This window comes from Aphis gossypii, chromosome 1, assembly GCF_020184175.1.
Source record: "Aphis gossypii isolate Hap1 chromosome 1, ASM2018417v2, whole genome shotgun sequence".
Taxonomy (NCBI): Eukaryota; Metazoa; Arthropoda; class Insecta; order Hemiptera; family Aphididae; genus Aphis; species Aphis gossypii.
This window is the reverse complement of record NC_065530.1, coordinates 80,995,484-81,022,366: the sequence shown is the minus strand read 5'-3', so window position 1 is coordinate 81,022,366 and position 26,883 is coordinate 80,995,484. Positions and strand designations below refer to the sequence as shown.

The following is a 26,883-nucleotide window of genomic DNA, read 5'->3' as shown; positions in this document are numbered from 1 at the left end:
TAATTTGATTGATTATGTTTAATTTTATAAAATATTTTAATGTATTAAAATTTACCATCCATAGGTTTTGGTCTGCAGTTTTCGAAAGGATTGCCTTCATAGTTATCAGGACATAAGCAAATTGGTGTATGGTTTACTACATTGCACAAAGCGTTTACACCACACGATCCAGGACATGGATCTTGACATTTTTGTTTCATACATGCTTTATCTCTGGGACATTCTGCATTAATTGTACACTCAAAACGGCAATTTGGAGGACTTCCGACATATTCAGATAAACAGGAACAAGATGGATAGCCATTCTGTTCTCTACATTGAGAATATGGACCACATGGTGAAGGAACGCAAGGATTGATATAAACTGGATCGAATTGTGGTGGAGGAGGAGGTATTTGATAACAGCGAACAAATGGATCTCCAGTAAAACCACTAATACATGAACAAACAGGACTGTGGTTGATAACTTTGCAATTCGAATTCTGTCCACATGGTTCAGGACAAGGATTTGAACACTTCTGCTTTATGCATGCCATATTCAAAGCACACTCTGAATTGGTTACACATTCTGGTCTACAACCAGGCGGACTTCCTATGTACGTTGGAAGGCATGAGCAAACAGCTTGATGGTTAATTTCTCGACATTGACTATTTGGACCACACGGAGAAGGCGAACATGGATTAATTGGTTCAATTTCAGTTTCTATTGAAAATAATTATGTATAAGTATACTAATGAATTTAAAATTGTAACAGTATTAAAATGTTTCAACATACGTTGTGGAAGAGGTATTTGATGACAGAATCTAAATGGATCACCAGTATATCCTTGATAGCAAGAACACATGGGCAAATGATTAACTACTTGACATTCTGCATTTTGACCACATGTTCCTGGACATGGGTTTTTACACTTATAATTAGAGCATGCTTTATTTGACGCACAGTCTGTATTTAAAACACATTCTGGTCTACATCCTTCGTATGGATTTCCATAATATTCAGGCAAGCATGTACACGAACCAGCTCCATTTTGTTCTTTACAAATTGCATTTGTCCCACATGGAGATGGTACACATGGATTTAAATATTCTTGTGGTACTGGATCGGCTGAATAAAAAAGAAAATAAGTTTAATATACCTACTCAATATTATTTTTAAATCATCATTTTTACCTTGTTGGACAATGCATTGTGAGAATGGATCTCCTATGTATCCAATTGGACATTTGCATATTGGCGAATGGCTTACTACATGACATTCAGCATTTGGTGCACACGAACCTGGACATGGATCTTTACATTTCATATTAGCGCAAGCTAAATTATATGAACACTCGCTGTTTGTGATACATTCTGGTTTGCAATTTGGAGGCGATCCAATAAAGTTAGGTAGACAAGAGCACGATGGCGATTCACCTTGAACCTTACATTGAGAATTGGGCCCACAAGGAGATGGAATGCAAGGATTACCAACGTACTGTGGCAAATCAGCAGCTACATTATATATGTAATTATTAATAATATTCTATTATTTAATATAAATTTGTAGTTTTTATTTTTTTATTAATTTTTACATACGTTTATTGTAACATCTTGTAAATGGATCACCAATTAAGCCTGGCGGACAGCTGCAAATTGGATTATGATTTATAACTTGACATTTGGCTCCTATTCCACAAATACTAGGACACGGATTTCGACACTTTTGATTTGAACAAGCTTCATTCAGACCACAGTCTGAATTTATTGTGCATTCGGGTCTACATAATGGTGGTGCACCCAAATATCCAGATATGCATGAACACACTGCTACACCATTTACTTGTTTACATTGACTATTTGGTCCACACGGAGATGGAGCACATGGATTGATAACTTCAATAGATGCTGAAATTATGTATATTATATAATATGTTTGTATTTATAACTGTGTTAGTTAATAAACAAAATATATTTTAAACTCATTAACAAAATTTTTCTTTTTTAATCATTTGTTTTACCTTGAACTGTGGTGCACTGAATGAATGCATTTCCATTTGTGCCTTGGGGGCACGTACACATTGGAATATGATTGTAAACGTTACAAATTGCATTTATTCCACATGTTCCTTGGCATGGATCTTTACATTTATTATTGATACATGCTTTAATAATAGGGCAATCAGTATTTAAAATACATTCTGGACGACAGCCAGAGTATGGATCGCCTTGATATTCACTCAAGCAAGAACAAACACCATTATTACATACGGCGTTTGATCCACATGGTGATGGGTTACACGGATCGTCATATTGTGGCTTAGGAGCTACAAATCAAAAATAATATAATTGATTATTAATGTTTTCATACACTTAATAATATTATCTCTAATCTATAGTTAAATTAATTGCTTACGAGATGTTGGTTTTATATAACAACTGGTAAACGGATCTCCTGTATAACCTTCAATACAGGAACATATTGGATTATGATTGTAAACATTACAAAGGGCATTGACACCACATGAACCAGGACAAGGGTCTTGGCATTTTTGCTTCATACAAGCTTTATCTTTTGGACATTCTTCATTGATTGTACATTCAGGTCTACAATTTGGCGGGGAACCGATATAATTTTCTTGACAAGAACAAGAAGGATATCCATTGGAATCTTTACAATACGAGTACAGACCACATGGTGATGGAACACATGGATTTATTGGTTCATTTTGTATTGGTAATGATGGTAAATCTGTTTAAGTTTAAATTATTTAATTAAAAAATATCATGTTGTAAGAATAAAGATAATAGGAGAAAAATATTTTTATATTTCTAGTTAAAAATAAAAAAGTTGAACTTACATTGTATAGCATAACAGCTTGAAAATGGATCACCAGTAAATCCTTCTTTACATGAACATATTGGACTATGATTTATTACTTTACATTTTGAATTAGAACCACAAGCATTTATACAAGGGTCTACGCATTTCAAATTTCTGCACGCTTTGGGTTTACCACATTCGGAATTTACCACACACTCTGGTCTGCAGTTTGGAGGATTGCCCACATATGATTGTAAACATGAACACACAGCTTGGTTATTTATTTCTTTACACTGACTGTTTGGTCCACATGGCGATGGAACACAAGGATTAATCGGATCCGCTAATGGTTCTATAAATATATATTACATATTATTATTATTTAATTCTTTTTTACAAATATAATTCATCTAATTGTAATACATACGTTGAGGTGGTGGAGCTGGGATGCAGTATTTATATGGATCTCCAGTAAAACCGGGTATACAAGTGCATGATGGCAAATGATTCGTGACGTAGCATTCTGCGTTCTGGCCACAAGTTCCAGCACACGGATTTTGACATTTATTTTTTACACAAGCCTTTTGAGGTGTACAATCAGAGTTTATGACACATTCTGGCCTACAGCCTTCGTATGGATTTCCATTATATTCCGGTAAACAACTACACGAACCAGCACCATTATACTCTTTGCATATAGCATTCATTCCACAAGGGGAAGGAATGCATGGGTTTAGAGGTTCTTGGTATACTGGTAACACTATAATTATAATTTAAAAATAATATTATTTGAGGATAAAGTCACAATGAATTAATGATATTATTAGTACTCACCATTAAATAAAAATTTATTGTTATACAATTATTTAGTAAGCTCTAACTCTTCTTTTACATCTGTTACATGATTAGTGATAGCTATTCAAAAATTGAGCAGATAATATAATCAACATCGATTTGGAAAGGAGTACCTATGTTAGGTCTAAAACAATAATTATCATAGTATCGTAATACTTAAGATAAAAATAACCCGATAAGATTTCTTACCTCTATATATTCTGAAAATATTAAATTAATTCTTATCATACTACAAAGTACTATAAGTACTATGAATAACTTACCGATCTTAAATTTAACTATTAATAAACTAAATAAATTTAACTTGAGATACTAAATATTAACTACTATTCTATTTACTTATAAATACTAAAATATAATATTATTAGTCTACTTAATTTATATAGGGCACAAATAAAGATTCAACGTCTCTAGTTTAAATATAAAAACTAAAAATAGTATAAATAGTATAAACATTGTACATTATGTACTTTTGAATGAATTACTTTTGCAATAAAATTTTATGAAAAATATTTATAAATAATCCAAAATTACATGCAAACATACATAAATAAAATTATATATATTTAAAAACGTATTGAAATATTTGATAAAAATAAAGTGCATACAAGTATAAATATACTATGACTACAGAATTAAAATCATAGTGTATAGCTTACAAATTTAACACCCAAAGCATATAAAATGTATATACAATTTAATTAAGAATTATTAAATAGAACATTTATCATAATACATGCTCACAAGATGCAACATCAAACATATATACTCTTGATTTTATTGATTTTAAACATATTTAATTCATTCTATTCAAAATTTATTCATGCACTAAGCAAATATATGTATTTTTTTAATTATGTAAAACATATTATAATCGATTAAAATTCAATGACAGCATGCTATCCATTTTAAGACTACATTAATGTCATGAATGATTTTTTTTTGATGCCAATACTTTTATTGCATTCTATTAACTATTATATAGTTTCATGATATACTGTATATATATGTATTTTTTTTTTTTTTTTTTGGAGGGGAATTTCTATAACTTAGTTAAATTTATTTTATTAAATGACAGGTAAATGATTATATGAACTCATTAAAACTAATCTGCTCAACCGTTGATAGGGTAAAAGTATTAATAATGGTAGTAATATTTTAGCTATTTTATTATAAATTAGCTTCATTAATAAATGGGAAAATAGTTTAATATGTTATTAAAATTAATGCTCATCAAGTGATAATATCAAAGTAGTGACTTTTTTTTATTAATGTTTTAATTTTAATACGGGCTATGATATACCTAAGTTATTTGTGAGATTAAGTTACTGTGTAGATATATTATTTATTTATTATTTGTTTTTATTTTATGGTATGAACCATAAATCAAAAGATATTTCAATTGTTCTAAAAATATATATTAATAAAGCAAGCATTAAAAAAAAAAAATTATCTAAAATAAATTAGCGTGTTTAAAATCAAATGTGCAAAGCATATCCATGCGAGTATGTTAAAATCTTACCCGGAACTGATTGACAATACGTAAATGGATCTCCAGTAAATCCATTATTGCAGGAACACATGGGAGTATGATTAATAACAGAACATGCAGCATTTGAGCCACATGATCCAGGGCAAGGGTCTGTACATTTTTGATTAATACATGATAAATGACTAGGACATTCTGGATTAATTGTACATTCCGGTCTGCACGATGGTGGCGTTCCTACATAATTTGGTAGACATGAACACGCTGGTGCGCCTCCACGATCTCTACACTCAGAATTGGGACCACATGGTGATGGAACACAAACATTAATTGGATCAGCCGATGGTGTTGGTCTTACTTCTGGAATAGATTAATATTGTATTTAAATACAAAATGTTAATGTTATATTCAATAAATATATTACCTTGAACAGGGTAACAGCTTCTAAATGGATCTCCACTATGCTGTGGTGGACAAGTACAAATAGGACTATGATTGACTACTTTACAATTAGCAAGATGTCCACAAGTTCCAGGACATGGATCACGGCATTTACTCATGAGACATGCTTGAGTTAATGGACATTCCGCACTAACAACACATTCTGGTCGACAAGAAGGTGGCGAACCAATCATAGTATTTTGACATGAACAAACAGCATGTCCTTCGACTACACGGCAAACGCTGTTTGGTCCGCATGGAGAAGGATTACATGGGTCTCTAGATGGTTCATCTAAAAGTAAAATTATATAATTAGAATGGAGTTTATTATTCTTATTTTTTGTATATATTATTTGATTCATACCTTGAACTTTTATGGGCCTACAGATAACAAATGCATCACCAGCAGTACCGGTGGGACAGCTACATGTTGGAATATGGTTAATAACATCACATATTGCTCCTTGACCGCAAGTGCCTGGACAAGGATCCTGGCACTTTTGATTTAAGCATGCTTTATTTCTAGGACAGTCTGTGTTCATTGTACATTCCGGTCGACAACCTATTAATGGATCTCCAAAATAGTTAGGCAAACATTGACAAACTCCATTGTAACATTGAGTATTGGAGCCGCAAGGTGATGGATTACATGGATCAGTTGGTGTAGCTAGTGTTGGTTGCACTACAAATAATATTTCATAATTATAATATTAAATGGTTAAATACATTAAGAATTATAAGCAAATTATTGTACCTATTATTGGAACACATTGTGTAAATGGATCACCAGTGTGTCCAGTGATACATGTACAAGTTGGTATATGATTTTGAACTCTACAGTCTGTATTTAAGCCACAAGAACCATAACATGGATCTCTACACTTATCTGATATACAAGATAACATAGAAGGACAGTCAGAGTTAACGGAACATTCAGGTCGGCAGTTTGGCGGAGAACCAACATAATTTGTTCGACACGAACATGATGGTTGATTTCCGACTGGTCTACACTCAGAATTTGGTCCACATGGAGAGGGGATACAAGGATTTGTAGGTATGACTGGTTCATCTAATGGTTTCACTATAACATTCAATTAAATATTTGATTTATAATAAATGTATATATATATATATTATAATTATTATTTTGTTTATATATAGACAATTAAAAATTGAGTGTTACAATTAATAATTCTAGACCCTACAGCTAAAATAAAATAATACAATTATATCGAACCTGGTTGTGGATAACATCTTGTGAAAGGATCACCTATTAAACCAGGTGAACAAGTGCAAATCGGACTATGATTAATAACTTCACAGCGTGCATTTAGTCCACACGTTCCAGGACAAGGATCTGTACATTTGAATTTATGACAAGCTCTATTTGATGGACATTCATTGTTTACGACACACTCAGGTCTACAATTTGGTGGAGTTCCTTGATATTCTTTTTGACAAGAGCATACTCCTTGTTGGTTTACGTTTTTACATTGACTGTTAGGGCCACACGGCGATGGATTACAAGGGTCATATACAGTGGCTTGAGTTGCTAAAAATATAATAATTTAATAATTTAATAGGATTATTTATCAACAATTTAAAAATAAATATATAATATTACTTGGAGGTTGAGGTTGGCAATATGTGAATGGATTTCCTATATAACCAGAAATACAGTTGCAAGTTGGAACATGGCTAATAACTGTACAAACAGCATCTACTCCACACACTCCGGGACAAGGATCAACACATTTATTCCCAATACAGGCTTTATTTGTAGGACAGTCTGAACTGTGAATACATTCAGGTCGGCAACCTTCATATGGGTTTCCGTAATAATCATTAATGCAAGAACAAGATCCAGCACCATCTTGTTGTTTACATATTGCATTTGCTCCACATGGAGATGGTTCACAGGGATTTAAATTTTCTATGAATGTAAATTAAAATTAGTAATTATTTAACTAAATGTATTAATGCAATGATAACATACCTTGTTGATAAATACATTGAACAAATGGATTTCCTGTATATCCAGTGGGACATAAACACGAAACTGCATGATTAACGACTTGGCAATGAGCATCACTTCCACAGGATCCAGGGCACGGATCTCTACATTTGTTGTTGATACAAGCAAGAGTTGATGGGCAATCTGGGTTTATTATACATTCTGGTCGACAATTTGGTGGAGCACCAATGTAGGATGGTAAGCAAGAACATGATGGGTTATTCCCAGAAGCTATACATTGAGAATTTGGACCACATGGTGAAGGAACACATGGGAGTTTTGGAGGATCATTTTGAGGTGGAAGTACTGGTTCTAAAAAAATGTAATGTATAAATAAGGTTATAGGTTAAAAATGAATAAATAATTTTTTAATATTTACTGGGTATAGTATAACAACTTCTGAACGGATCTCCAGTTTGTCCTTCTCTACAACTGCAGATTGGACTATGATTAATTACTTCACATCTAGCTCCAGCACCACAAGCTCCTATACATGGGTTGATACATTTCATGTTTACACATGCTTTATCTGGATTACATTCAGAGCTGACAGTACACTCTGGACGGCATGATGGCGGCGAACCAATGTAATTCGGCAAACAAGAACATACTGCATGGTTATTCGAGTTTCTACATTGGCTATAAGGACCACAAGGTGATGGATTACAAGGGTCACTTGATACAGGGACATCTAAATAAATCAAAGGAGACATTTAATTTTAAACTACAGTTCATGAGATTAAAATTTTTAATTTTTACCCTCAGGAACTGGTCGACAAATCGTGAATGGATCTCCTGAATATTTGGTTGGACATGAACAAATCGGAATATGGTTCACTACATCACAATTTGCACCTTGTCCGCAAGTTCCAATACATGGATCCCGACATTTGTTTCTCATACATGCCTTGTCTCTAGAGCATTCTGTATTTAATACACATTCTGGACGACAATTTTCATAGGGGTTTCCTGTATATTCTGGCAAGCACTCGCAATTTCCATTTCCTTTGCAGATCGCATTTGGCCCACATGGTGAAGGATTACAAGGATCAGATGCTAGTGGTCTCTCAGTAGCTATTGTGAAAAATAATTATAATAAAAATTTCATACTCAAATTAAATCATATAATGTTTTACATACTCATTTGTATTTGTGTACATAATGCGAATGGATCTCCAGTTAGACCATTATTACAAGTACAAATAGGAACATGATTTAGTACATGGCAATTTGCATTTAATCCACATGAACCCACACATGGGTCTCGACATTTTTGGTTCATACAAGCCAATTGACTTGGGCATTCAGCACTTATAACACATTCAGGTCTGCATGAAGGTGGTGAACCTATGAAGTCTGGTAGACATGAGCATACGGGTATTCCGTTTTGTATTTGGCATTGTGAGTTTGGTCCACATGGTGTTGGATAGCATGATGCTGGACGTTCAGTTACTGGAGGTGTTGGCGTAGTAGCTAAAAAAATAATTAAAAATATTATCTAATTTAATTATTGTTCATGTTAAATTCTTACGTATTAAGGCACAATGTGAGAATGGATCTCCAGAATATCCAGCCGGACATGCACAAATTGGGTTATGATTTCGCACAGTACATAAAGCTTGAATACCGCAAGTATTTGGACAAGGATCCAAACACTTTTGATTTGTACAAGCTTTATCCAAGGGACATTCTGAACTGACAACACATTCAGGTCTACATTCTGGTGGACTACCCATATAATTTGGCAAACAAGAGCAAACAGCTTGATCGTTAATTTTACGACATTGACTATTAGGGCCACATGGCGATGGATGGCATGGGTCAATTGGCTCTCTCTGTGTTGCTGTAGGAAACAATAGTACGTTTTTAAATAAAATATTTTCATTGGTGCTAAAATAAAATTTGACTATTTATAAAAATACTAACGGATGACTGGTATTGGACGACAAGAGGTAAATGGATCACCGGTAAACGATGGTGGACAAGAGCAAATAGGTATATGTTTCACAACTGTACATATTGCCTCAGAACCACAAGTTCCTGGACAAGGATCTATACATTTATAGCCAATGCAAGCCAATGCTAAATTGCAATCGTCGTTGTTTTCACATTCTCTTCGACATCCAGTATATGGATCACCGAAGAATCCTGTAGAGCATGAGCAAGCAGCTACCCCATTTCGGTTGACACAATCTGAATTTGGGCCACATGGAGACGGATAACAAGGATCTACAGCTTCTGGTGATCTTTCAGTAGCTATATACAAGTTAATAAAAATATGTTGGTCTACATGCATTGTAACAAATAAATATACTCTAATTATTTAAAATGTTACTAAAACTAATCTGTCGTTGAGTTAAAACTATTTTTCGTAAGTATAAAGTGTACATAGTAGTAGTCTTTGTTCTTACAGGTAGGTAAAAGTTGGCAATATGTAAGCGCATCGCCAGTGTACCCTGGTAAACAAGTACAAACTGGGTGGTGATTGATCACTCTACAATGAGCATATTGTCCACAAGATCCAGGGCATGGATCAGAGCATTTTTCATTGATACATGCCAAGTTACTTGAACATTCCGCGCTAATAACACACTCAGGCCTACAATTGGGTGGCCGACCAATGTAGTTTTGCAAACAAGAACAAGCAGCTGTATTGCTCACCACTCTACATTGAGAGTGGGGTCCACAAGGTGACGGAGAGCAAGGGGCTGTAGGTGGTGAAGGAGTGGTTGTGGCTAAAGTGAGAAAAAGAAAAAAAGAAAAACATGCAACAGAGTTTCAGACAGTAATATAAGAAATAACATATATCATATTTTACATGCAATAGAATAAAGAAATGCAAAAGATTTTCAAGTAAAAAGTACCAAACATTCACTATACAATTCTTACGTTGTATTTTATTGCAAGAAGCAAAAGGATCGCCCGTATATCCGGGGGAACAGCTACAAATGGGATTGTGATTTACTACTTGACACCTTGTATTCAGGCCACAAGTACCAATGCAGGGGTCACTACATTTTTGATTAACACAAGCTTTGTTTTGACTACACTCTGAACTGACAACGCATTCAGGACGACAAGATGGGGGTGTACCGATATAAGAACTTAAACAAGAACAAACGGCATGGTCGTTTAATTCTCTGCATTGACTGTTAGGTCCACATGGAGATGGAACACAAGGATCTATTGGCGTAGCTTCAGCTAAAAATGTTAGGTCAAAACAGAATATTAATGCATGATAATTACTGTTCATAAGAGGAATAAATCTTATCCTTACTTATGGGTATAACATTGCATATGCTTAACGGATCACCAGTGTATCCTGGTATACAACTGCATGAAGGCGCATGGTTTAGAACTTTGCATTCTGCATTGAGGCCACATGTTCCAGGGCATGGATCTTTACATTTATTATTTGCACATGCTTTTGTACGATCACAATCTGCATTTGTGACGCATTCTGGTCTGCATCCTGTATATGGATCACCGAAATATTCAGGGAGACAAACACAAGAACCGGCACCGTTCTTTTCTCGACAAATCGCATTAGCTCCGCACGGTGATGGATTACAAGGATCTCTTGGTCCTTCAGTGGGAGGAACTATTCCAAATATAAATTATTATAGTTATTAAAACAGAAATATTTTAATGGTTAAACAGAAAAATTAAATTACTTTGTTGAACTATAGAACATCCCGCAAATGGATCCCCTGTGTATCCAGTTTCACAGGTACACTGTGGTCTATGATTACGTGTTACACAAGTTGCGTGCACTCCACAAGAACCAGGACAAGGATCTTTGCAACGTTCGTTTAAGCAAGCAAGATTTCCTGGACATTCTGCATTGATTGAACATTCAGGGCGACAGTTTGGCGGTCTTCCTATATAGTTCGGCTGACAAGAGCATGCTGGTGTTGAGCCTACTTCACGGCATATTGAATTCAGGCCACATGGAGATGGGACACAAGGATTTCCACTAGGTGGTGGCTGAGTCGGTCGTGCTATAATAAAATAAATTAATAATTATATTTAAAATCAATCTTATAGTTCATTAATAAATCATGTTTGTTTAAAATACACAAGTAAATTATAGTTATAAAATTATTTATTTTTAAATTCGATTTATATTAATGTTGTTTCATAATTATAAAAAGTATTAATGTAAAGTAATTGTTTAGAAATTATTTGTTAAAATTGTTTGAATAATCTTAGAGATCTAAAAAAACTTACGTTCAGATTTGCACTGGACAAAAGGATCTCCAATTAAACCATTTGGACAACTGCAAATTGGATTATGGTTTATGACTTGACACCTGGCTCCAATACCACATATTCCAATACAAGGGTCTGAACATTTTTGGTTAATACAAGCTCTGTTTTGAGGACATTCTGAACTAACTACACACTCTGGACGACATCCCGGAGGTGTACCAACATAGTTAGTTTGACAAGAACACACTGCATGGCCATTCACAGTTCTACATATGCTGTAAGGTCCACACGGTGACGGTTCACATGGGTTTTTAGGTATTTCGTCCACTATAAATAAAAAAAAAAAGTGATTAAATTTTTTTTCTTTAATTATTGTAGAAGAAAAATATTAATCTTACTTGGTGGTGGCATATGACATGCGGTTATTGGATTGCCAGTATAACCTGGGAAACATGTACACGATGGTGCGTGATTTATGACACTACATTCTGCATTAAGACCACATGTACCAGGACAAGGATCACGGCATTTATTATTTACGCATGCCTTACTCCTGTCACATTCTGAATTTGTCACACATTCTGGTCTACATCCTGTATAAGGATCACCAAAGTATTCTGGTAAACATATACAAGATCCTGCTCCATTACGTTCTTTACATATAGCGTTTGCTCCACACGGTGATGGGTTACAGGGCATTTTTGGTCCTTCAGTTGGAACAACTAAAACCATAAATATCGTTATAAAAAATATCGAAAATAGGATATGCGTGTACAAAATAAAAATACCTTGTTGTATTAGGGAACATCCAGCAAATGGATCTCCTGTATAACCTGGTTCACAATTACATTGTGGACTATGGTTTATCGTTACACACGAGGCATATATTCCACATGAACCAGGACAAGGGTCTTTACATTTTTCCTTCGAACATGCTAAATTTCCTGGGCATTCAGCATTAATGGTACATTCTGGTCGGCAATTAGGTGGACGTCCAATGTAACTGTCCAAACATGAACAAGCTGGGGTGTTACCGATTTCACGGCATACTGAATTCGGTCCACATGGTGATGGTACACACGGATTGGTTGGTATATCAGCTGGTGGAGGTTCTATTAACGTATTTATATAAAATTTAAATATTGTTTTCAAATGAAGTATTTTAATGAATATTTATTGTACAATTGTGTTGAATAATAATTACGTACGTTCTTTGAAACATCGTACAAATGGATCTCCGTTATAACCAGGAGGGCAGCTGCAAATTGGACTATGATTGACTACTTGACATCTTCCATTTGATCCACATGTACCAGGACATGGGTCTATACATTTCTTTCTAACACATGCTTTGTCTTGGGGACATTCAGAGCTCACCATACATTCTGGCCGACAAGCTGGTGGTGTTCCTATGTAATCTGTTTGACATGAACATACAGCGTGATTATTGACAGGTCTACATTGGCTGTAAGGACCACACGGTGAAGGAATGCATGGATTTGTTGGTGGTTCTGGATCAACTAAAAATAATAATTTTACATTATATTTAAATTAAGTTTTCTTGAATTATAAAAATTAATTAAATTATTTATAGAAAATACCACTAAATAATATTATTACACTTACGTAATGGTTGAATGTAGCAAGATAACGTTGGATCTCCAGTATAGCCCACTGGGCAATAACAAGACGGAGAGTGGTTAATTACCCTGCATTCTGCATTCAAACCACATACTCCTGGACATGGATCGCGACATTTATTGTTCATACAAGATTTACTACGATCACAATCAGAATTCGTCACACATTCTGGTCTACATCCAGTGTACGGATCTCCAAAATATTCCGGCAAACATGAACAAGAACCAGCACCATTTCGTTCTTTACATATTGCATTTGCTCCACACGGTGATGGATTGCATGGCATTTTTGGCCCTTCAGTTGGAGCTAAAGATACGTGTTTAAATATAAATACATGTATAAAGTATATACATCCAAAATTTTCAATACGTTTATACCGATAATAATTGTCTTACTTTGTTGTATGAGTGAACATCCGCTAAATGGATCTCCAGTGTATCCATTTTGACAAATACACTGTGGTACATGTTTAACTGTATTACAAGTCGCGTATATCCCACATGAACCAGGGCACGGATCTCGACATTTTTCATTTACACAAGCGAGATTTCCTGAGCATTCAGCATTAATTGTACATTCTGGGCGGCAATTGGGCGGTCGGCCAATATAATTAGGCAAACATGAACACGCAGGAGTTCCACTGTGATCACGGCATAAAGAGTTAGGTCCGCATGGAGATGGAACGCACGGATTAGTGGGAATTGATGGTTCATCATAATACGTTGGTTCTAACAAATATTTTAAGTGTTATTAAGATATGTTTTTCTATAAATTGTTTTATATTAATATACGAACTTTCTTGTAAGCACCGAACAAATGGGTCGCCAGTATATCCAGCTGAACAACTACATATTGGATTATGGTTGACAACTTGGCACCTTGCATTAAGGCCACAGGTTCCGGGACATGGGTCTACACATTTTTGATTGACACATGCCTTATCTTGAGCGCATTCAGAACTAACCATACATTCTGGGTGACAAGCTGGGGGTGTACCAATATAGTTTGTTTGACATGAACAAACAGCATGGTCATTTATTGTCCTGCATTGACTGTACGGGCCACAAGGTGAAGGTATGCAAGGGTTTTTAGGTGGTAGATCTGGGCCTAGAAGTGGGCATAGCACAAAGAAAAACATGCAACGTACAATAGAGACAGATAAGAGTGAAGACACGGTTTAAAATACCAATACATGCAAAGTAAAAACAAGCTAATAAGTAGATAGTAAGGGAAGAAATCTTACTGGCAACTGGGAGAAGTTGACAAGCAGACAATGGATTGCCAGTATATCCTGGAAGACAAGCACATGAAGGAGAATGGTTGATAACTCTGCATTCAGCATATAAACCACACATTCCTGGACATGGGTCACGACACTTATTGTTTATGCAAGCTTTGTCTCTAGGACATTCACTATTTAGCACACACTCTGGTCTACATCCCGTATAAGGATCGCCAGTATATTCAGGGATACACGTGCAAGATCCAGCATTATTTCTTTCCTTGCAAATAGCATTTGCGCCACACGGTGATGGGTTACATGGATCACTTGGCACATCTGCTGATGGTGGAACTAAAATGGGAAAAGGTGGGTTGCAATTTGTGTGTTGATGTATTTGAGTCTTATCAATTTATTCGACGACATTTCAATTTTCTTAATATCTTAATATATACGCTAACAAGATGCATTATAATAGTTAAATAATAATCCTTACGTGAAATTGGTGTTGGTCGACAGGCTATAAATGGATCACCGGTATAACCGTCATTGCATTTACATACAGGATTGTGGGAAATCACTTTACAATAGGCGTTAATGCCACAAGAACCAGGACAAGGATCTATACACCTTTCATTAACACAAGCCAAATTTCCAAAGCATTCGGCATTTATTGTGCATTCTGGTCTACAGCAAGGAGGTCGGCCAATATAGTTTGGTAAACAAGAACAGGTAGGAGTATAATCTTTGGGAAGACATATAGAATTTGGACCGCATGGTGATGGAACACAAGGGTTCTGTGGTAGTCTATCCTGTTCTGGTGGCAAAGGCTCTAAACATTCCCCATGCATCAAATCAATAATATGCTACATATAAAGCAACTAAAAGCATAACTACGGCATTCTTACTTTCAATAATAGCACAGCGAACAAATGGATCACCGTAATAACCCGAGTAGCAACTACATATCGGACTATGATTTACAACTCGACATTGTGCGTTGTAACCACATGTACCTGGACATGGGTCTGAACAGATTTGATTTACGCACGATTTGTCTTGTGGACAATCTGAACTAGTTATACATTCTGGATGACAATTTGGAGGATTTCCAAAGTAACCAGGTAAACAAGAGCATACTGCATGGCCATTTACAGCTCGGCATTGACTATATTGCCCACAAGGTGATTTCATGCAAGGGTTTTTCGTAATAATCAAATCAACTTCACATGCTATGTAATAAAATAAGTATAAGAAGAGAATCTAAAGAATAAAGCAATAGCAATATATACAACTCTTACTTGGATCAAACTCAATTTTATGACATGATAATAAAGCACTTCCAGTGTACCCTGGCAAACAATAGCAAGTCGGAGCATGGTTGCTGACCTTACACTCAGCATATAAACCACAAGCACCAATACAAGGATCTATGCATTTGTAATTAATGCATGCTTTATTCCACGCACAATCGAGATTGTTTACACATTCTGGTCGACATCCAGAGTACGGATCGCCAAAATATTCTGGGATACATGAACAAGAACCAGCACCATTTGATTCTTTACATACAGCGTTTGCTCCACACGGTGAAGGGTTGCAAGGAGTAACAGGCGTATAATCGATAGCTAAAAAAACGATTTCAAATACTCTACATTCTAATGCAATACAATACGCGAATATATTTATAAAAGCTCCATTTGATAATCCAATTACCCAAGCAAATAATACATAAACTATGAAACATGCATAAACTTACCTGTATGTAAAGCGTAGAGTCCAATTTATAGTTTATTAAACGTTAAGTTAGTTATACTACATTAAAGTATACTTAAAAAGTATAGCATATTTAAATTTTGGATTAAAGTCTTACATGATAATGAACATATTTTAAAAGGATCTCCAGTAAATCCTTCAGGACACATGCACAAAGGTCTGTGATTGACCACACTGCATAATGCTTGAGGCGCGCAGCTACCAGGGCATGGGTTAGTACAGTGGTTATTAATACACACTTTAGTGCGACTACAATCAGCATTTAAAGTACATTCCGGTCGACAATTTGGCGGTAACCCTATGTAACCAGCTTGGCAGGAACACACAGGTTGTTTGTCATAAGAACGGCAGACCGAATAAGGTCCGCAAGGGTTCTTATTACATGGATTAGTGTTATCGTCCGAGCATTCTAGATTGTACATGCATTTTTTTGGTGTTAATAGTAAATATGGGTTATTCAAGAAATGTTATTAGGGTTTGGAGCTTACTTTCTGTTTTGAGACACCGTTTCATAGGATCGCCACTAAAACCCGGCTTACAGACACATATAGCTTTATGGTTAATTACTTGGCAGTGGGAATTGGGTGCACATAACCCTGAACAAGGGTCTGTGCACCGTTGATTAACACATGCTTTATTTAGTGCGCATTCTGTACTATTTACGCAATCTGGTTTGCAGTTGGGTGGTGTCCCAGTATAACCATACTGGCATAAACATACAACGCGATTTTTGATTATTGAGCAATTGCTAAATGGCCCACAAACATTTGGCATGCAAAGCGAATTTGGCTTATGAGGAATTTTAGGTGCTATAATTTTATTATTAGTATATTATTAGTAAATAGTAGTGATGGTAAAATGTTCTCATAAACGTTTTCTAATAAAATGTCCCTCAGGAGGTCAAAACTTATATCTAGTTTAATAATAGTAAAAGAAAAATATATAACATATACTTTTTGTACACCATCGCATATGTATATGTATACTGCATAGGTTATACATTTTTCTAATAAAACAAATTATTCAGAAAATCATTAAATTTTAATAGAATATTAAGAAAACATTTATGAAAATTATATTAATTTTAATGACAGTAAGTTGGAAGAAGGCATGCTTACAATTTGATATTTTGTTGCATATTGTTAGTGGATTGCCAGTCATGTCATTTGGACAAAAGCAAATTGGGTTATGATTGACTACTCGACAACGAGCGCGCAGGCCACATGCGTTTTTGCACGGATCCATGCATTCAGAATTAACACAAGCAAACAATCTTGGACAATCTGCGCTGAGTGTACACCGAGGATGGCATCCAATGTATGGGTCCCCAAAATAATTATGCTTACAAACGCAAGTCTCATTGTTAATATTGCTCTTACATATTGCATTATGGCCGCAAGTAGAACCATAACAAGACAGGCGTGGTTTTCCTTTTGGTTTTGCTATTAATAATAATAATAACAATAACAACCTTAATGGTATAGTAGTCCTACTGTTTTAGTTTGTTTGTTAAGTAATTTTTTAATGACATTTAGTTATGTTTTAACTCTTAAATAACTATAAGCCATTAGTGGTAAACTAAGTTAATATAATAATAATGGTAACTTATAACAAATATTGTTTGATTTATAAATATATTTTTGTTACGACTATTTAGTTTTAATAAAAATATAAAAATTATAGTTTGCCTTATAAAATCAAACGTACCTGCGACAGCATTACATCCATTAAATGGGTCTCCTTGGTAACCCGGCTCACATGAACAAACTGGTTGATGATTAATTACAGTACATCTAGAATTGAACCCACATGATCCAGTACAAGGATCTCGGCATTTACTCTGTAGACAAGCTAATCTAGTAGGGCAGTCAGCATGAATTAAACATTCTGGTCGACAGTTTGGAGGAGCTCCAAGCATGCCCGGTAAACATGAACAAACTGGTCTACTATCATGTTCTCTACACTCTGAATTCGCCCCACATGGTGACGGAAAACAAGGATCTTGATAGACAACTGGAGGGGTTTTAGGTTCTATAAAATAGTTATGATAAATACCATGTATTAATCATATTTTAGTTATTTTTATTAAGACTCACCTTCTTGAATACACCTCACAAATGGATCACCAACGAATTTTGGTGGACAAGTACAAATTGGATTGTGATTAATGACATTACACCGAGCATGTAATCCACATGTTCCAGGGCAAGGATCTGAACATTTTTGTGCTATACATGCTTTGTCTACTGGACATTCAGCACTTACAACGCATTCTGGACGACAAGATGGAGGGGTTCCGATAAAACCTTGTATACATGAGCAAACCGCATTATAACCTTGGGTACGGCATTGACTATTTGGACCACAAGGTGAAGGTTCACACGGATTTTGGGGAGTAGGAGCTACAAAGAAAATAATATGATATTGTATTTAAATGTATAATAATTCTTATGTTAATATTTATCTACTTACGGCTAATTGGTTCTCTTCTACAAGATTGGAATGGGTCTCCAACATATCCGGGGAAACATGTACAAACTGGTATATGACTAACAACATTACATTGAGCATTGATACCGCATACACCTGGGCATGGATCTCTACAATGGCTAGCCAAACATGCCAAGTTCGACATACAATCACTATTCATCAAACATTCTGGTCTACAACCTCCAGAGTAAGGATTGCCGATATAAGGTGGTATACACACACATTTTGCAGCTCCATTGTTTTCACTAAAACATTGAGTATTTTCACCACATGGCGAAGGATTACATGGATCTCTTGGAATTTCAGGTAACACAGCTAAAATATTATTAATTATAATGATTAGTTTATGTTTTATAAGTATTTACGTAATTGTATTATTATTGTATTATATTACAATTATTATTTAAAACTAAATAGATAAATATAATACAAGTACATTTCAAGTTCAACTTACTTGGTGGAATTCTAGAACAGCTAATAAATGCATCTCCTTCATATCCTGATTCACATGTACAGAATGGCGTATGATTAACGACATCACATTTAGCATTCAAACCGCATGATTTTGTGCACGGATTTTGACATTTTTCTTGAATACATGCTTTGTTGTGTGGACATTCGTGATTCATTATACATTCTGGCCGGCAATAAGGTGGACTTCCAATATAATTCGGAGAACATGAACAAACTGGATGTCCTTTTTTAATTTCACATATCGAATTTGGACCACATGGTGTAGGTTCACAAGGATTTCCAGGTATTTTAGAAGTTTCTTCACCTATGAGAGGGAAACAATAATATAAATTATATAAAAATAATTGTAAAAATAATTACTAATATATTATCAATAAGTTTAAATTGTTTACTAACCAAGAGGTAAATGACAGCTTACAAATGGATCACCGACGTATCCCGGTGGACAACTACAGATCGGATTATGGCAAATAGAATAACAATTAGCCCCAACACCACATGTACCGGGACAGGGGTCAACACATTTTTGATTTAAACAAGCTTGAGTTTGAGGGCATTCTGCGCTTACTACACATTCTGGTTTGCATACTGGTGGAGAACCACGATATCCTGGTAAGCACGAACATGTTGCAAATCCTTGTTCTGAAATATGACAGCGGCTATTGGAGCCACATGGAGAAGGATCACAAGCATTATCTGCTGGGCCCATTATTGGCGGATAATCTAAAAATAATATTAAGTTTATTATATTAATTTTTTTCTCTTAAATCTTAAGTTATCAATTATTATTTACTTGGTCTAGCGGCTTGATAACAGCTAACGAAAGGATCTCCTGAATAATCTTGTTGACAGAAACATACAGGGAAATGATTAACTACTTGACATTGAGCATTAACACCACATACTCCCAAACAAGGATTAACGCATTTGTTATTAATACAAGCTAATGTTTGACCACAGTCAGTATTTATAACACATTCAGGCCTGCACGATAAGTATGGGTTTCCATAATATTGTTGACGACAAACACATATAGTCATTCCATTTGATTTTTTGCATACAGCATTCGCTCCACACTGAACTTGATCACATGTAAGAGGTTTGGCTACTTCATCTATAAAAAAAAAATATAAATTAATAAATTATATCTTACAGAAACTCTATATTATAAATTAATTATAGTTTTGACTTACTTTGTTTTGGAGATGTACAATGTTCGTATGGATTTCCTATTAGTCCTGATTGACATGAACAAATTGGATTATGATACACAACAGTACATTCAGCTTGAATACCACAGGATCCGGGACAAGGATCAATACATTTTTGTCCCACACAAGCTAAATTGAATGGACAGTCAGAGTTGTATAAACACTGAGGATGACATTGTGGATTCCATTGTTGTTCAGTTGAAGAGCAGGGATCACACATAGCTATTTGGCCACCGTACACATTACAAGAAGCATATGGATCACATGGTGAAGGTGCACAAGGAAGAGTCATATTTTTAAATGGCTCGTCGTCAGCTAAAAATGACAAATAATTATTGTACATTTTGAAAAAAAAAAAGTAATAACAAAGCAGTTATGTACATCATTCAACATTATAAAAATGTTCAATTTATTAAATTTCTTTAATTCTTACGTTTTGGTAAACATTGTAGGAATGGGTCTCCAACAAAACCTTCTCTACAAGAACATAATGGTGTATGGTCTTTGCATTGACATACGGCTCCAAGACCACAAATGTTTCCAAATGCACATGGATCTCGACAACGGTAATCAATACAAGCTTGATGATTCTTACAGTCAGTATTTAAAACGCACTCTGGCTGACATCCACTCTTTGGATCTCCAACAAAATTGGGTAGACACGTGCAAACTGGTTTACGATTTTGAATTTTACACTCTGTATTAATTCCACACGGATTGGGTAAACACGGATTTCCAGTTGGAGCTGGATCTGAACCTTTTATTAATAAATAAATAAACATTATCGTATAAGATTTTTTTTCTATGTTATTATTTTATTTTATCAACTAAAGTTTTAAAAACTTACTTATTTGATAACAACGGAATAATGGATTTCCAGTTAGTCCACGATTACATGTGCATACAGGACGATGGTTTTCAACTTTGCACGAAGCTCCTACTCCGCACGCTCCTGGACATGGATCATTACATTTATAACCTAAGCATGATTTATCCCATGGGCATTCATCATTAGTTGAACATTCTGGGCCTCTACATCCTGTGAGTGGGTCTCCACCCATTCCATCAGGACAGAAACATAACGGTTTTCCTATTTAATAGTTAAAAAGTTTTAACAAATTAACTTATTATAAATTTAAAAATACTGGTACAATACCTTCAGATGAAATTTTGCAGTATGCATATTTTCCACATGGATTTGGTTCACAAGGACTCGTTGGAATTAAAATACAGCCATCGTAAGGATTTCCGGAGTAGCCATTTTTACAGTAACACTGTTCGTTACTTCCAGTTACATAACAATCTGCATTTATTCCACAAGGTCCCGGTTGACATAAGGTTTTCAGTGGTTCTAAAAATAATTTAATAAAAAAAATTCAGATATAATTTTTGATAAGAATGATTTTAATACCACTTTAATACATACCACCACAAAACTTGTATGGATTTCCAATTAATGGCTCTGGGCAGAAACATGATGGTTGTCTGTTTGGATCACATACTGCGCTTTGTCCACAAGGATTTGGTTCACATGGATTCTTTTTCTCTACACATCCACGTATTGTATTTGGACTCTCTATGTAGCCTGGTAAACACGTGCATTTGGAAAATCCATTATCCAACAATGTGCACTGAGTATTAGGTCCACATGGAGATGGTGTACAGGGATTGGTTGGTAGACGGCAAGGTGTGATAGGCGGATCTCCTTCGTATTCAGATAAACAGAAACAAACTGCAGAACCTTGTACTACTCTGCATCCAGAGTAGGGGCCACACGGATTTGGTGAGCATTCGTCACCTTCAGGAACTAAAATTAAAAACATTTTATAAAGTGATTACCAAGATTTATTTAAGTACGAATATGTGGTGTGATTTATTCAATTATAGTAACACACTGAAATTAATTAATTAATAGTAAATAATTTAATAGTAATTAATAAATAATATGAATATCAACTTACTGCAACTTTTAAATGGATTTCCTGTCATTCCTTTCGGGCAGTAGCAAATTGGATTTCCATTGTCGATTTCGCAAAGAGCGTGCATTCCACAAGGATTTGGATCGCATGGATTTTGAGGTGCTAAAATCGAATAAAAAATACATTATCATTCATTTTTATTATTGAGAAATAATAAAAATAAAAAAAGATCTATTTATAATACCCAAAATTATCATATTCAGTAATTACCTTGACATCCTAGTAACGGATTTCCGTTGTAGCCTGCGAGACATTTGCATGTTGCTTTATGGTTCACAACATCGCATACAGCATTTGGACCACATCGACATGGATTAGAGCATTTTCCATTTATGCATGCTTCATTAGTTGAACATTCTTTATTCGACCGACATCCGGTGACTAATAATATATTTAAAAAGAGAATATTGTTATGGATATTCATATAATTATTTATGCGGTTGCAGTACATATATAAATTATTAAAAAAAAAATCGTTAATATACCCGATGCACAAGATATGTATGGATTTCCTTGATGACCTTGTAAACATCTGCATTCTGTACCATGATTTACAGGATAACACTCGGCATTTTCACCGCAAGAGTCTTCTGCACAAGGATTTATACAGACGCGATTTAATCGATCACATAATTTATCCGGTGGACAATCTTCGTTGTATTGACAAATGGGCTTGTACGATCGAACTATAAAATAGGTATTTAAATAATATTATTAAACCATGTACTTACGCAAAGATTGAACGTAGAAAATATTAACAATAATTATTAATTTTCGTAAGAATTATTCTAACTAATAAAGTATCGCCCTGTTGATTATTTTAAGAAGATTTTTCTACTAGAAAATATAGTATAATATACCACATACCACTATTATATGTGTAGACAAAAAGTGTATTATTTGTAAACTGCATACGGATTCATACAAAATATTTTAACGATACATAATTGTAATCGATATTATACTAAGAAAAATTTAAAAATAAAAATAACTACTCTCCGTCAAGACCTTAATATAGTAATGCATTAATAAATATAATAATATTTACATCGATTATTATTTATTAACATAATAAATACTTATTGCCTATTGGGTTTTGTTTAATACACATTACAATTTTTTTAATATTATCCATGTTTTATCACTTGTAAAATTATAATATTTTAACAGTTTTAAAAAGCACTTTTAATATCAAGTGCAATTGTAAATTTCTTGAGCATTTTATTATATTTAAAAAAATTGTTTATAGTTATTGTAAAAATCGAATTTTATTATTTACAATTACGTTTTATTTATTCATGGGATTTATTTTGAATTTAAAGACGTTACCAAATTTTCCGAAAATTATTTATTTAACTAATTTAAGAATAAATTTATAGAATAAAAGTGAAGATAAATAATACATTTGAAACATTTGTAAGAAAAATATTAATATAGCACACGATATCTAAATATTTTTTAAATCATTAAAAACGAGTAAGGCAATGCTAAGAATAAAAATATTATTAAAATAAAAATAATAAATAGTTCGAGTATAGTACAGCTAATAAATAGTAAAAATAAACTAATCTCGAAATTAATTTTGTAATAAACATATTATAAGGCTCATATTCTATAAAAACAAAGTTATAGTATGAAGGTGTGATATATTTATTAATTGATGGTGTAATTTGTTTAATTATTAGTCTTAACTTTTAATAAATTTAATGATTTTTATATTGATAACAAAATAATGGTGCAATTATATATTGAACTATTTACTATATTAATAACCAGAGCATGTTAAGTCATAATTCAAATATTTGTACACTGTTTAGAACCCGCGCAGTAGGTATTAAATATAATACGTATTTTTAATTTTGATAAATTTAATGACAATTTAATCGAATAACAAAATCATAATATCATCATGCTAAAAAAATTATAGATATAATCATCTCCAGGAGGTACGTCGATAACGATAGTATAGTTGAATAAATTTATTACTTATCCATATTTAAAATATGTAATTATAGTAAAAAGTTAATGACTTATTAAATATTAAATCAAAATTTAAGATGAATTGTAACTAACCTGGTAGACATCCTACAAATCCGTTGCCTTGAAATCCTTCTACACAGCTACAATCGACTCCGTGAGCAGTGTTAATGCACGCTGCATTTTGAGCGCACGGATTATGAACGGTGCATTGGTTTTGGCATATTTGCTGGATGCAAACTTCGCCATTCGTACAATCGTTGTTTGTATTACAGGTTACTAAATTTGGAGGGTGGTAAAAAATAAAAATAAAATATAGATAAGACGAAGAATTTTCAACCATTAAAAATAAAAAAAATTAAAAATTAGACGGTACCCAAGAAGAGCGGTACCGCAGGGGTGTTTTAAAAAGATATGTATACGTATTTACATGTTTATGATAACCCCGCATTTATATGATACAATGCTATACATGAATAATATATTATATTACATTATAATATCAACTCGTTTATGTAAAAACGAGTAGACTCTATATTTTGTACAAACATATATCTACAATATTATGTTATTATCATTACAATCCTTTTCTAGCAGTGATTGTGTCTTTTGTGTGTGTGTTTTTTTTGTACAATATTAATTATTAATTATATTATTATTATTATTATTATTATATAGTTAAATCATGTTAATTATTAATATTTAGATAACATATTATATATAGGTATGTATATTATATGAAATTAGTTATGTGATTAGTCTTACATAGTTTTGGTTGATAACACTTTGTAGCCGGGTTTCCTTCGTATCCTGGGGGACACGAACACACGGGTCTGTGTTTTATCACGTGGCATTTGGCATTTGGCGCGCATACCGTCGCGAAACTACACAGATTCTCACACTGTCCCATGTAGCAAGCTTCCGAGTCCAGACATTCCGTGTCGGATTCGCATACTTGCGGCTTTTTCGCGGTACCTGGTGCTGTATGGTATTATATATATATGTACAAGATTAGTGTTATTTACATATTATAAATGCATGCGTTATTATTGACAATCATCGCTCGTTACATAGTTAGACATTAATGAACTTGGGTATAGTAGTATTTAATTCAGAGATTCCAGTTTTGATTAATATGTTTTTTAATTGTATATATTAGTTTTATTTTTATACGGTTAAGTTTTTAATTTATTACATTAGTTATTATTCTTGAATAGATAATCGCAGTGTTATAAAATTATATATATATATATATATATAAATGTATGTATATTTTATAGGATAATGCATGATCGTCGAGAAATTAATAAAAACTGGAAAATCTAATTTAAATTGACGAACGTTTAAAGTGTGATTTGATGGTATCTTTTATAGTGGCTATTTCATTAAGTCATGCTTCGATTATTATCATTTCTGTGAAAGTAACCTAATCCTAGAATCCTCAGACATTAGAAACGTAAATACGTTTCACTTATTAAATTAATGATTTTTTATTTTGAATACACAGATCCTATGTAAACGCTAAAGCACTGACTGATATGTTTAATTTTCGGACTGACTGATATTTACATGCGGTACGTGCACGTAAAAAAGTAATGCTAACGTTTCTGTTCGATTCTTCTCTAGTAATAACAACATGACAAACAAATAAAAAAAATAAACGACACATTTCAATTACTGACTACGTGTCTACATAGTCTACATAATATACTAATTAAAATATAAGACATGCTAAAACACAAATTAATATAAAAGCGGATTTTTTTTTTTAGTATTAAGTGTAAATTATACCTTTAAGACACTGTAATGTGATGATTCCGGGCGGACAGTTATTTACGCGGCTTTCACCTGTAGGTAGACACTTGGCTGCCAAACATTTGTGGCCGGCATCACAATCGGTATCGTTCCAACACCATTTTCTGGTTGCTGTGGTTATTATTTGTTGTACAGAGTAGCTGTTGTTTATATTCGTTTGGTTGTGGTTTGTGGGTGTTACAGTTACATCTTCGATTTCAATACTCTTAGACGTTATAGTGTATTCGGTTGTAGTCAACATATTATTATTATCATTTAAGTCTGTCGTGTCTTGGTCGGTATTACTGGATGTCGATTCGTTATTTAAACTTGTGTCGTAAGTTGAATCTGTTCGAAATTCGAACGTTGTCTCTTCGGTTGGTAAAACAGTAAACTTTTCTGTGGGGCTGTCTGTGGTGTTGTTAAGCTCAGTCGTCATTTCAATGTTGTCTTGAATCGTCGTTAAGTCATACATAATTTCGTATGGATTTAAGGGTGTATTGGAGG

General features: G+C 33.9%; 1 protein-coding gene across 1 annotated transcript in view; it reads right to left on the bottom strand.

Moving 5' to 3' along the window:
- Positions 1-26,883, bottom strand: part of LOC114126776 (uncharacterized) — a 126,000-nt gene that overhangs the window by 33,834 nt on the left and 65,283 nt on the right. Inside the window, exons 46-96 of the mRNA XM_050209554.1 lie at positions 25,348-25,563; positions 24,679-24,861; positions 23,091-23,291; positions 22,816-22,986; positions 22,588-22,707; positions 22,053-22,433; positions 21,783-21,977; positions 21,474-21,716; positions 21,060-21,383; positions 20,609-20,941; positions 20,209-20,529; positions 19,812-20,138; positions 19,396-19,719; positions 18,924-19,256; positions 18,548-18,853; positions 18,159-18,482; positions 15,977-16,303; positions 15,584-15,907; positions 15,172-15,507; positions 14,700-15,029; positions 14,252-14,563; positions 13,852-14,184; positions 13,442-13,762; positions 13,024-13,335; positions 12,604-12,927; positions 12,214-12,537; positions 11,834-12,142; positions 11,278-11,604; positions 10,881-11,204; positions 10,493-10,804; positions 10,015-10,338; positions 9,530-9,859; positions 9,135-9,446; positions 8,744-9,076; positions 8,363-8,677; positions 7,983-8,294; positions 7,586-7,915; positions 7,214-7,522; positions 6,827-7,141; positions 6,344-6,670; positions 5,954-6,271; positions 5,573-5,881; positions 5,182-5,508; positions 3,232-3,564; positions 2,842-3,156; positions 2,397-2,732; positions 2,002-2,307; positions 1,580-1,888; positions 1,175-1,495; positions 777-1,109; positions 56-703 (exon numbers count right to left, since the gene is read on the bottom strand). Of these exons, the coding sequence (XP_050065511.1) occupies positions 56-703; positions 777-1,109; positions 1,175-1,495; positions 1,580-1,888; positions 2,002-2,307; positions 2,397-2,732; positions 2,842-3,156; positions 3,232-3,564; positions 5,182-5,508; positions 5,573-5,881; positions 5,954-6,271; positions 6,344-6,670; positions 6,827-7,141; positions 7,214-7,522; positions 7,586-7,915; positions 7,983-8,294; positions 8,363-8,677; positions 8,744-9,076; positions 9,135-9,446; positions 9,530-9,859; positions 10,015-10,338; positions 10,493-10,804; positions 10,881-11,204; positions 11,278-11,604; positions 11,834-12,142; positions 12,214-12,537; positions 12,604-12,927; positions 13,024-13,335; positions 13,442-13,762; positions 13,852-14,184; positions 14,252-14,563; positions 14,700-15,029; positions 15,172-15,507; positions 15,584-15,907; positions 15,977-16,303; positions 18,159-18,482; positions 18,548-18,853; positions 18,924-19,256; positions 19,396-19,719; positions 19,812-20,138; positions 20,209-20,529; positions 20,609-20,941; positions 21,060-21,383; positions 21,474-21,716; positions 21,783-21,977; positions 22,053-22,433; positions 22,588-22,707; positions 22,816-22,986; positions 23,091-23,291; positions 24,679-24,861; positions 25,348-25,563 (15,879 nt within the window). The remainder of the gene's footprint in view (positions 1-55; positions 704-776; positions 1,110-1,174; positions 1,496-1,579; positions 1,889-2,001; positions 2,308-2,396; positions 2,733-2,841; positions 3,157-3,231; positions 3,565-5,181; positions 5,509-5,572; positions 5,882-5,953; positions 6,272-6,343; positions 6,671-6,826; positions 7,142-7,213; positions 7,523-7,585; positions 7,916-7,982; positions 8,295-8,362; positions 8,678-8,743; positions 9,077-9,134; positions 9,447-9,529; positions 9,860-10,014; positions 10,339-10,492; positions 10,805-10,880; positions 11,205-11,277; positions 11,605-11,833; positions 12,143-12,213; positions 12,538-12,603; positions 12,928-13,023; positions 13,336-13,441; positions 13,763-13,851; positions 14,185-14,251; positions 14,564-14,699; positions 15,030-15,171; positions 15,508-15,583; positions 15,908-15,976; positions 16,304-18,158; positions 18,483-18,547; positions 18,854-18,923; positions 19,257-19,395; positions 19,720-19,811; positions 20,139-20,208; positions 20,530-20,608; positions 20,942-21,059; positions 21,384-21,473; positions 21,717-21,782; positions 21,978-22,052; positions 22,434-22,587; positions 22,708-22,815; positions 22,987-23,090; positions 23,292-24,678; positions 24,862-25,347; positions 25,564-26,883) is intronic.